At 36.5% G+C, this 11,893-nt stretch overlaps 1 protein-coding gene across 1 annotated transcript; it reads left to right on the top strand.

The window, feature by feature from the left end:
* Positions 1–910: 910 nt before the first annotated feature.
* On the top strand, positions 911–11,088 carry LOC113778536 (MAP3K epsilon protein kinase 1-like). The gene is made up of 8 exons (XM_027323974.1): positions 911–996; positions 1,073–1,156; positions 2,688–3,550; positions 6,353–6,741; positions 6,827–6,961; positions 8,432–8,838; positions 9,378–9,492; positions 10,610–11,088. Exons 1-8 carry the CDS (start codon positions 917–919, stop codon positions 10,784–10,786), a joined length of 2,250 nt encoding a protein of 749 aa, XP_027179775.1. The 5' UTR covers positions 911–916; the 3' UTR covers positions 10,787–11,088.
* Positions 11,089–11,893: the final 805 nt, after the last annotated feature.

Genomic DNA, 11,893 nt, shown 5'->3' with positions numbered 1-11,893 from the left:
TCTCTTTCACCTTTGCAAGTACGGTAGTGAAGTTTTGAATGAGGTCGTCAAAATGGTTTTTGTTGGGAAATTGAGAATTTGAAAAGAATTTTGCCAACTCATTTCAATTGGTTATGTCCAGTAATTGTTAATTTGAAAGAGAAAAAAGAAATAAAGAGTGTGTTTGGATTGCTGAATTATTTCAGATAATATCTCTCTTGCATCATAAACACATTTCCCAATCCACCTTTTTTATATTTTCAACTACCTTTTTGTCTCACATACATAACATCCCAAAAAATGCTACACTAATTATTCCAAATAATATCTCACATGCTCTTTAACATCCCAAAAAATGCTACCTTTCAAAGATTTTTTCTTTTTTGGATTTCCTTTTCAAGATCTGCAAACCATACGGAAACTTACTTTTTAGGAAATCAATTTCCTTTACTAGATTGCTCCGTAACCAAACAAGGTCAGGACTTTGGAATTTTGAAGAAATTTACTTTCTTCCTCCATTTCTTTTTCTCACTAGGCTCAGGGTCAAACAGTGTCTAATAGATTGACAAATGCTCGTGTGGATGCCAGGTTCCTCAACCACTTCTTTCAGTTGCTTGACAATCGTCTTCTTCATCACGAGTCTATAGTCACTGACTGTAATGCCTCTCTTAACCAGTTTAACCTGAACATAAGCACTAGTCAGAATAATATTCAACATTTTTCACTCCCTTGTAGAGATACATGCTGTATGACATCCTAACCTATTGATTATTGAATTTAAAAATTTCTATTTACTTCTTTTTGAAGATATCGAGAGAGGAAAGCAAAGTCTTGAGGGGGATAAATTTATTCCAATCTACTTGGAGATGTCTAGAGACTTGAATTTTGATTTGAACATGGATTTACTGTTGAAATATATTGACAGATCCCTGTTGTAATGAGCTTTGCTGTTCCTGATCGTCCTCGGGAAGTTCGTATGGAAGCAGCTTATTTTCTGCAGCAACTGTGCCAGTCCAGGTAAAATTTTCCATGCTGTTTCTTTTGTTGGTGACTTGGTAATTTGAATGAAATCTAAGCGTTTTATTTTGTGCAGCTCCTTGACATTGCAAATGTTTATTGCTTGCCGTGGGATTCCAATTCTTGTGGGCTTTCTGGAGGCGGATTATGCAAAATATAGGTGTGTACTTAGTTTTCTGTAAGAAAGCAAACACTGTGATTTTCATCTTTAGCAAGTTTCTTTGACATTGATTAATATAAGGTTGAGCCTGGTAATGGTAAGGTTGCTTCAAAGGGTAACCTTTCTACCTGCAAGGAATAGTTTGTGACTCTACTTGAGACTTGCTGTGATGGGAGCCTTCTGAACTGGATTTTCTCTTTTTATCATGATACGCTCCCAGGGATTCTGGCATTAATCTACGGAAAGTTTTTGTTAAAGGATAAGTTTTATTATGAATCCTGGAAGCATGGCCAGAGAATATGCTTCTCTAGACCAGTTTATGGCAATTGAAATCAGTTTATTCTGCATAGTAAAGTGAAGTACGTAAGTTGAAGGAACAAGAAGCCCTGTTGGAGAATAATAATAATTGGGTTAATCTGATGGATAAAATAAAGATAAGATAATCTGATGGTGACTTGGACAGGCATTCATAAGTATACCATGAACACCTTTTTCTCACTAAGTGACCTTGTTTTTGTTGGGATTCTAGAAATTAAATTTAGTAGAATGTGAATCCAATGAGAGTCCCTGTTTCTTTTTGGAATAAAAAATCTGACCAAACAAATACATAAAATATGATAAAAAGAATATCTGATGACTAGCGTACAGGGAAGTAATAAGAACTCATAAAAGGATACTGGTGCATGATCAAATAAATACATATGTACAGTTAGTATAATAAATTGTATTGATTGCCCTTAGTTGTCCATGAATGACCAGTTCTATCATTCTGTAGTTGGGACTGGCTGGTTATTCTGCGCTTACATGCCTAAAAATGTGTTTGCAGATTGACAGCATCTCAAAGCTTTTGGTACCAAAAGAAAAAAGTGCTTTTATCTTTTTATTAATTTACGGAAATTGTAAATGGCTTGCCATATGAGGAAAATTGTAATTTACAGTGAGAAAGTACATTCTACAATTTGTAAGTCCGGGACTGGTTTATAAAGTTAATTTTCTTTTCTGCTAATGTGGATGCAATGATTTAGGCTGTTTGAGGGAAACATTATACATGTAAAGCAGGTAGATGTTGCATAAGCAGAAAAAATCAAAAAGCAATTATTTGGCAAATAGCTAAATGATTGGCATTCATATCTTGAACCCTCTTACAAGACTATTTGATGAAGATGATGGTCTATAACCAACATCCCTTGCTAACAAATAAGTCCAATGGACTTTTTGATTACATGTAAGTTTGAGCTAGAAAACTATTTCACTCCAGATACAACTAACGAGTAGAATATTAAATAACACATTGATAGGTGACTATGTAATATGAAAAGCTGCATATAAGCAGTGAATCAATATGTTTACTAGACTTTGTAGATTAATGTTCTCAATGCACTCAGAAGAATTCCTTGAGATCCATTGACTTTTTGAACAGTTGATGCTTCACTTCCAATCTTGGGATTACCAACTTTGATTAGACCATTGGTTTTAATATTACACCGGTTACTAATTAATTCTATTTCTTTTCTGTTACATCCTAATCCAGGGAAATGGTTCATCTAGCTATTGATGGCATGTGGCAGGTATTCAAGCTTCAACGCTCAACCCCTCGAAATGATTTCTGTCGCATAGCTGCCAGAAATGGTATATTACTTAGGCTGATCAACACTCTTTATAGTTTAAATGAGGCTACTCGTCTAGCTTCTATATCTGGTGGTGGTGGATTCCCACCAGATGGTTTGGCTCCACGGCCACGTTCTGGTTCGTTGGATCCTTCCTTGTTGCAGAGTGAGGTATCACATTATGGGGTTGATCAACCTGATCACTTTAAACTTAAGCATGGAACATTAGATCATATTTTGCCGGCTGGAACACAGGAAACAGCACGGGCTTCAGTTTCACAATCACCGGATGCCAGATTCTTTACTCTTGATACTGACAGACCGCAGTCAAGCAACACTACACTGGAAGCTTCAGGCAGTTCAAAATTGTCTGATTCAACACCTTTGGACAAAGTAGTCAGTGTGGCAGCAAAAGAATTTCCTGTTGCTAGTTCGAGAGAAAAAGAGAGTACAGATCGATGGAAAAATGATCCTTCCTGTATTGAATTTGATCCAAGGCAGCCGAGAGGTGCTGGTATGGCAAATAGAACATCCACGGATCGGCCAGCAAAAATGACTGAGGGTGCACCAAATGGAATTTTTTCAGCAACTGCTACCCAGCAAGAGAATGTTCGGCCACTTCTAAGTTTACTGGACAAGGAGCCACCATCACGTCATTTTTCTGGTCAGCTTGAGTACGTACGGCATCTGACTGGGCTGGAGAAACATGAAAGCATACTACCTCTTCTACATGCATCCAATGAAAAAAAATCAAACGGGTTAGAGTTTTTGATGGCTGAATTTGCAGGTACTGGAATTAGTCTTTAAAAAAAAAGAAAAAGAAAACTAACAGTAATAAATTAACTTGGTACCAAAATCTGCTCTCTCGTTGGGAAAATCCAAGAAGGAAAGTACCTGAAATTACTTGGATAAGTTGCTGTATGTTATCCTTCCTTGGCAACTTTTGGTGATCAGACATATTTACATAATCATTGAGGACTATTATAAATTCCTTGTCAAGCAGTGCCATTCATTTATTACATCTAGCTGCAATCTGAATATGCACTGGCCGTTTTAGTTCATGCATATGATCTTATAATTTTTATCTTACATTTTATTGAACTTTGCATATTTGAATGTAGATGTAATTATTGCAAGGCGCATTGCCGCATTGCAGTTCTCAACTTGTACTCCATGAAATCCAAAGTAGTAATTCTAATTGTATTTAATCACTTATGGTGAAAACATTCGAAACCAGATTGTAGGGGAAGAATTTGAATATTAAGCTATAGACAGAAACTATGAACAATTAGTTTTAGCTATGTTACCTATGGACTCTTACTTGTGCTGCCGTACATGTCTGATTAACATTGCAGTAGAGTGGCTGTGTTGGTGGGACTCCCATACCCTAATCCAGTTAGAATTTGTTTTTTGGTGCTGTCAAATCTATTACAATGATCTCATTTTCAAGGAAAACGGTTAAATGCTCTTGGAAGATTGGCTTTAACAGTGAATTTATGTTCTGGAGGTGCTCCTAAGCATGAAGATCTCAAGCATATTAATTTCATTCCAGGACCTTGTGTATGCCCCATGACCCAAGGCACCCGTCAACCCAAAAGAGAAAAGCTATAAAAAATGGAAAAAGCAGCTTGAGAGATTTATCTTCTTTTGGTTTTTAACTGACTACATAATGCTTCATTTTGAAGGAAAGCTTCTGCTGTTTTCTTTCTTTGTTTTTCTTTATTTTTTTATTTGACTGTGATCTCCATTATTTGACATTTGTAAAGCTTTTCTGTGAAGCATTTTTTTTAGGGTAAAATACAGCAAACCTCCTTGTAGTTTGTGAGATGGTCAAAAAACCTCCCTATCATTTAAAAGCACCCATTGAACCTCCTTATACTATGGACTAATCTGGAATTTGGATGAAAAACATCCAAATTAATGGAGAGTGAGTCACACTCGCCTAATACGTGAGTAAGATTGATCACATTGATTTTTCTGCATAAAAACCGATTTCTTCTTCCAATTGTACCCTCCTTTTCTTTCTTTTTTTCACTTTCTTTTGCTTTCCTTCTCCCAAAATCAGAAGGTTGCCTTTTATCCTTTTATCCTTTTTTCTTTTCTTTCGTTTCATCTCTTTCCTCTCCCGCAATCAAAACAGAGACTGCAGATGCATCAAAACACCAACGCCCCTCACAAGCACAACCACCGTGACCACCCTTTCTCCTCCTTATATTTATCTTCTGTTGCAGCACCAGGGGATTCTTAAGAAAGTTCATGTCAAACTTTGGCTTCTTCTCCAATAGAACTGTCCTTGCAGCAACACCTTTAATCTCTTAAGTAATTGCCCTTAGCCCATTCTTTGGTAACCAGATTTGATGCCATCACCATTGCCATCGTGGTCACCAACTGATACATAAGGCGGGCAGAAACGCAGATGGATTTGAGATATGAATCAAGGCAGCCTCACAAATTTTCTTTTAATCCACGCAAATATCTGACTTTTTGTGTGTAATTGGTGTCATATAACCATTTTATTGGTCCAAAGGATTGTTTTTATGTAGTAATTTGTTGGGTTTGCTTTGTTTTTGGACTGAAATTAATAGTTTTGCTTATCACTGTTCATGCCTATATTTGTTACTGTTTGCTTGTTTTTGGTCAAATCTGATATCATAATCATGATCTAAGCTGAAATTGGATTTGAGTGTGTAATTTTTGTTAAATTCCACCACTGGTGGTAGCTACTGGCGGCGCTGCTCCCTACCGTCGCTGCCGCAAGATCTGTAAATGATAATAATAGGCAGAGGAGGAGAGAAACTTTGAAAATTTTCACCTTGACTCATAAAGTCTGCTTGTAAACCCACAAAGACGATGATGGATGTGGCGGCAGCAGTAGAAAAATAATGAAACTGCTTTATCACCGGAGAAGATGAAGAATGTTTTGAAATTTTAGTTTGGCCCCTCAATTTTTTTCTTAGACAATTCAAGATTTCATGAATTTAGATGAAATCTGAGACCCAATAGTGCTGAAGATGATGATGAAGGTGATGACCACGGTAATCATAGTGATGGCGACGATGGTGGCGATGGCAAGGTGACAATTGCTGGACTGAAGAAAGGAAGAAAAGGAGAAGAAAATGGAGGGGAAAGGAAAACAGAAAAAGGAAAAATAGAACAAAAAGAAAGGCTATGGGTTCTGAAATCTGAACATCATCCCGTTGGAGAAGACAAGAAGTTTTTAGAATTTGTTGAATTAACCCCTGAATTTTACTTTTTTCTTAAATGAAGTAAGAAAGTTTTTAAAATCTTTTAAGTAAAACCCAAACTAGCTTTTAGTATAGTTCGAAAACAAGGTTAACATAGGAATTTTATATTTTTCGTCAAAGTGGATGATTTCCGTTCATTGGCCAAATTAGTCCAAGCCACGAGGGGGCTCTTTGGGAGTTTTTAAACAATGAGGAGGCTTTATGACAATAACCCAAACCACAAGGGAGTTTAGTGTATTTTACCCTTTTTTTTATATGATTGTATTTCGTGTGAGTGGCATCAATTTTTGTTTTTGATATTGCATTCACATTTTATTCTCCTGATGCTTGACTCTTGGGTACAGAGGTTTCTGTGCGTGAAAGGGATAACAGTAACTTGGATTCATTACCCAGAAATTCATACAAATCAGCAAACAAGAAGGTTGGACAACCAGCAACTATTGATGGAATGGCTTCTACGTCAGGACTTGCATCTCAGACTGCATCTGGGGTTCTGTCTGGCTCTGGGGTTCTAAATGCTAGACCAGGGAGTGCTACATCATCAGGGTTGCTTTGTCATATGGTATCACCTTGGAATGCTGATGTTGCCAGGGAATATCTGGAAAAAGTGGCAGATCTTCTTCTTGAGTTTGCTCGGGCAGACACAACTGTGAAATCCCATATGTGCAGCCAGAGTTTGCTTAGTCGTCTCTTCCAGATGTTCAATAAAATAGAGCCCCCTATTCTTGTGAAGGTAGAAGAATGTTTTTATTGGTGGCATGGATTTTGATTTCTACCTGGATCTGTTTATCTGATATTATTATTCTTGCATTACTTAGTTATTGAAGTGCATCAATCAGCTATCAATGGATCCACACTGCTTAGAACAACTTCAGCGAGCAGATGCAATCAAATATTTGATTCCAAATCTTGATCTCAAAGAGGGTCCTCTTGTTTCTCAAATACATCACGAGGTAAGTTCTTTACATTGTGCATGAATGGAACAGTCGTTGCTCCTGAGTTGAGGACCAAGGTTCTGGACAATTTTGAACTAGTAGTGCATGGTTCCTATCTTGTGGACTTGCAACATTAAGTGGATTGAAGTAGTCAGAGGTCTTTGCACTGATAGGGTATATAGTAGGCTATTCTTGAATCTGTTGGATCTTTAATTTGGAAAACTATTGACATTTGCAGTGGACCTAGTACATGTTACTTATTATAGTACATCAAAATTGTTTGCTTGCTGGAAGATATACTTAGCCTGTGCTTTGTTTTCTTTCCTTTTTGTTTTTGATGTGTGTATGTGCGTGCTTTTTTGTGCTTGTGTACTTGCGGGAATGTTATTGGACTCAAGATTAAACTTAAAAAATTGAAACCATTAATTTGTGTGAAAGTACTACTACTAATTGATTTGGTGAAATAACCTTGATTAGGTGCTTCACATGTTAAGTTTGGTAGTAGTGTGATTCCTTAACTTGCATTCATGCAAATCTGTTCATGATTGTGAATAATAGTGCCTTTTTTGTCGCTAATTTGATATGCATATCAACAGGACATTCTGTTTAGCTAGCAAATATAGGCTCCGATTTGATGGAGCTAGTTTCAAGAACATTTTTGGAACACTTCAAATATGCCAACATACCAAGTTTTTGTCTCTGACACATATACTTAGGAAACTGCTACAGGAACTATTTTCTCAAAGCATCTCCCAAAACAATCATTTTTTAGAGGTTTCACATCAAATATGTGAGAATGTGAGCGTGTGAGTCATCGATCATATCTTGTATGAAGTACAGCTGGATGAAAGAGGGTTTACCATTTGTTGCTTCAAATGGTAGGCCTGCTAAGTTATTAGACCTTAGACAGCTTATGTAATGAGGGATAATTGTATCAATCAAGTACCTTTCTTAGGTTTGAGGAGTCTAAATCTTTTCTTCCCTTCTTCCTCTTTTCCTCTATTAGTTCTACTCCCGAAATTCTATTTCATGCACACTGTCAGTAATCAAATTTCTCTCCAATTAGTCAATGTTTGAAGACACCAAATAGCTGCCTCTGAGCCCAACTTTTGAACTAACACAGTATTTCCGCAAGGCTTTACACCCCCTGAATACCACCACGTGCTGATTAAGCTAGTTTTGGTGCTTAAGATTGAATGCCTGCATCGGTTGATCTTAATAAAATTATATCCAGTATTTCTGGTGTCCTCTCTCTCTCTCTCTCTCTCTATATATATATATATATATATATATCTATCTATCTGTCTTTTTTTTCCCTTCCCTCTGTTACAAAAGTTGGCAGCACATCACTATCAATGCAGTGAAATATGGTGTTTCAAAGTTAAGTGGAAAAGATTTCTATGCAGCCGAGTCATACTTGTTATTCTGCTTGTAAGGTTCATTGGACAGCCATATAAGGCGCTTAACCGCTGATTTTGTGAATTGAAGGTCCTCCATGCACTCTTCAATCTCTGTAAGATCAATAAGAGGAGACAGGAACAGGCAGCAGAAAATGGGATCATTCCACATTTGATGCAATTTATCATGTCTGATTCACCACTAAAACAATATGCCTTGCCTCTGCTTTGCGATATGGCCCATGCTTCACGTAATTCAAGAGAACAGTTACGGGCTCATGGTGGGTTGGATGTGTACTTGAGCCTGCTAGAAGATGAGCTCTGGTCTGTCACGGCATTGGATTCTATTGCTGTTTGCTTGGCTCATGATAATGACAGCAAGAAGGTCGAACAAGCTTTACTAAAAAAGGATGCTGTGCAGAAACTGGTCAAGTTTTTCGAGAACTGTCCAGAACAGCATTTTCTGCATATACTGGAGCCTTTCTTGAAAATTATAACGTACGTGTTGTCAAATTCATTTTTTAGCATGCTATGTTCACTGGTGATTATGAACTCTGATTTTGTGTCTTAATTGTTTTTCTCGATTGGTTTCTGAGAAGTTTTCGAAAGGTTTCCTGATCGTGCTTTCTTACTAGCTGATGGTGGTTGAGAAGTAGGGTGTTTTCCACATTCTCTACATCAGCATATTTTTCCAAGGACCTGTAAATAAAATGGGTTCTGTAATGGTTTCGCTGTAAAAGTATTACCTGTTGACATTTCCTCACTATACATTTTGTATGCCTTAACCAAGCAGTTAATGTTGAAAATATTCTCTTTGCAAGTAACCTGTCCATAATGTGTGCCAAGTCCTTCTGGGATGACACAGGAGCAAATAATCTAAAAAATTTGCTGCTGAAATGGGTTTAATATCATATTTTAAAATAATCGAGTCAAAATGCTTCACCTTTGATAGAGTTATGAAGTGTCTCATAGTGCCATCTGGCTACAATTGCAATTTGACCTTTGGGATCAGTTTCACTGATTTGTTTTTGATTCAGGAAATCTTCCCGAATAAATACAACTCTTGCTGTTAATGGCTTGACGCCACTGCTGATTTTAAGGCTACACCACCAGGATGCTATAGCCCGGTTGAATCTGCTGAAGCTAATAAAGGTTGGTAATATGACTATTCTTATGCCACAGCTATGAGCTATCTGTGATTTTTTGTTAATAGTTGATATTGTTTGCAGTTGTTTAATATGTTGTTGACCAAGGACTCTGTGTTCTTTGGACACAAAAACTTTCTTGCTAATTTTTATATTGTAGTTTTGAGTAGTCTAAGATATACCACTCAAGCCAGCTGCCGAAGGGAAAGGGAAAAAGATTGATATACCATGTTGGAATAAAAAGAATCGCATTACCTACTTATTTCTTAATATCTCTTTACAACCTCAAACGTGTCATTTTATGGGGCAAGGGACCTCAATGGCTTCCTAGTATTTAATCGCCTGCATTTTACGAGAATAAGAGGTTGAGGAGTCAAAATATTCCAAAGAAAAACCTAAAATAGGAAGAGTGAAGCAAAGCATTTCAAGTTAAAAATTTGCTCATGCATTTGTTGAGTTTTAACCCTTGTCAATTTGCTGCTGCTTTACCTTTTATCTGTGGAAATTCTTTTTTCACTAAATGTAAATTACTGTGTGTGGATATGAACTTTTGCAGTCATTTTATTTCTATAAAAGCTGAAATTATTTATCTGTCCATGCATTGGCTTTTGGAAGATCTCTTCCATTTTCTATGGGCGCTGGTGACTGTCTTGCCTGTGCCTTCAAAGTCTTTTTCAAAGTTTCCTCTACTGTCTTTCGCTTAAAGCTTTTCATGCTTGTTTACTTATACCTGCCTGGAAGTGAATGGAAATTCCTAAACCTATCTGGTTGCGATGAGGAGTTTATTCACCATTTCATGTCAATTGAGGCTATCATAGTGTTTCAACCTTTTCACTTTGTCTATTAATAGAAAGATGATGGGTTGTAATATGTTGGCACTTTGATCAAATTCCTCTGCTCTGCCAATCTTTGGTCTGCTGAAATGAAGATTTTTCTGAAATCCTGATACAGTTTGGTCTATCTGGTGTGTAAATTAAAATGTTAAAATGTTGTACCAATCTAGTTGTATCTCATAAGACTTGTGTAACATATATAGCAACCTGGCCTTAAATGGTATCACTTGGTTTTGTACCTGTGTTGCTTTATATTTGCCACAGTCCTCACTCTGAGCTTTCTCTTCTTAGGCTGTATATGAGCACCACCCTAGACCAAAGCAACTGATTGTGGAGAATGATCTTCCATCCAAGCTTCAGAATTTAATCGAGGAACGTAGAGATGGGCAAAGTTCTGGAGGACAAGTTTTAGTGAAACAGATGGCTACTTCTCTGCTTAAAGCACTTCATATCAATACTGTTTTGTAATTTCAAGTGTTTGACTACTGTCTTAATGCTGTGCATTGTATAGCGTGCAGGGTGTAATTAATTCCAGTATATGCCCCAAATTTTTAATCATTGTTTTTTGGCTTATTTATTTTACAAAATTCTCATGTTGAACTTCTTAAAACACAAGTCCTAGGTATCCTTTTTCGTTTTTCTATTTTAAATATCTTTAAATAGCTGTTTCAGAATGGTGCTTATTAGCCACCATCTCTCTCTTGTAGAAAGCTTTTGATTTAGTGTATGGGCATCTTTGAGTAAATGTAAGTTAATCTCTTTCCTTGGCTTTTCACTGTTTTACAATGTTCCACCTAATACACTATCATGTGATAGTGTAATAGTGTCCTTTCCTCGTATTAAATGTCTAGTACTGCATTTAGACAATATGATGGTTGGGATCCTACTTTTAGCGAACTCTCCAATATTTTCAGAATAAATGAATATGGCTATACACAATCAAATATTTCCTGTTATTAATAAACGTTTATTGTGCCAATTAGAACTAGTAACATATCTGGAATTAGGAATAGTTTGTGCGATGATACTTTTCTGTAATTTGATGGCCAGTTCTGGTAACATCATTGATTATTATCACTTTAGTCCAAGAGTATATTGTTATCCTCCATTTAGTTAATGGGAGGAATTCTAGTTGTTCTGTGCCCTTTCTTTATTTTCTTGGTTTGGTGTTAAAGTTACAACATTTTGTATGTATCACTGCATTGCAAACATGAGAAGTGTCGTTTTCCGGAGAAGTCAGTGTTGGTATTTGCATGAAGAAATTTGGGTAAAATATGAGCCTTTTTTGTTAATAAAAGTCACCGTAGGTATTGATTTTTGCAGAAAATTTTTCCTGTACTGGACTTAGTCTATTTCTTGATCAGTCTGATTTATTTCTTCTCATTCTTTTTTTATTTTGTTTTGTGGAAAGAAAGTGGTCTTAGTAATTATAGAATTTAAGGGAAAATGCCCTATCACGTTCAAATTATTACAAAATTGAACTTTTGACTCTCGAATTATTAACTTATAAGTTTTAACCCTCCAACTAATTAAAACATTAATTCTAACTCTTCCGCCAACTTGAGTCGTTATGTC

This window comes from Coffea eugenioides, chromosome 7, assembly GCF_003713205.1.
Source record: "Coffea eugenioides isolate CCC68of chromosome 7, Ceug_1.0, whole genome shotgun sequence".
Taxonomy (NCBI): domain Eukaryota; kingdom Viridiplantae; phylum Streptophyta; class Magnoliopsida; order Gentianales; family Rubiaceae; genus Coffea; species Coffea eugenioides.
The sequence above is the reverse complement of the archived record's forward strand: the minus strand, read 5'-3'. Positions and strand labels throughout refer to the sequence as shown.

Coding starts and splice junctions, on each gene's coding strand:
- LOC113778536 (XM_027323974.1), top strand. CDS start 917: ATGAGCTTTGCTGTTCCTGATCGTCCTCGGGAAGTTCGTATGGAAGCA. Junction 997..1,072: donor CAGCAACTGTGCCAGTCCAG/GTAAAATTTTCC, acceptor TATTTTGTGCAG/CTCCTTGACATTGCAAATGT. Junction 6,962..8,431: donor TTTCTCAAATACATCACGAG/GTAAGTTCTTTA, acceptor TGTGAATTGAAG/GTCCTCCATGCACTCTTCAA.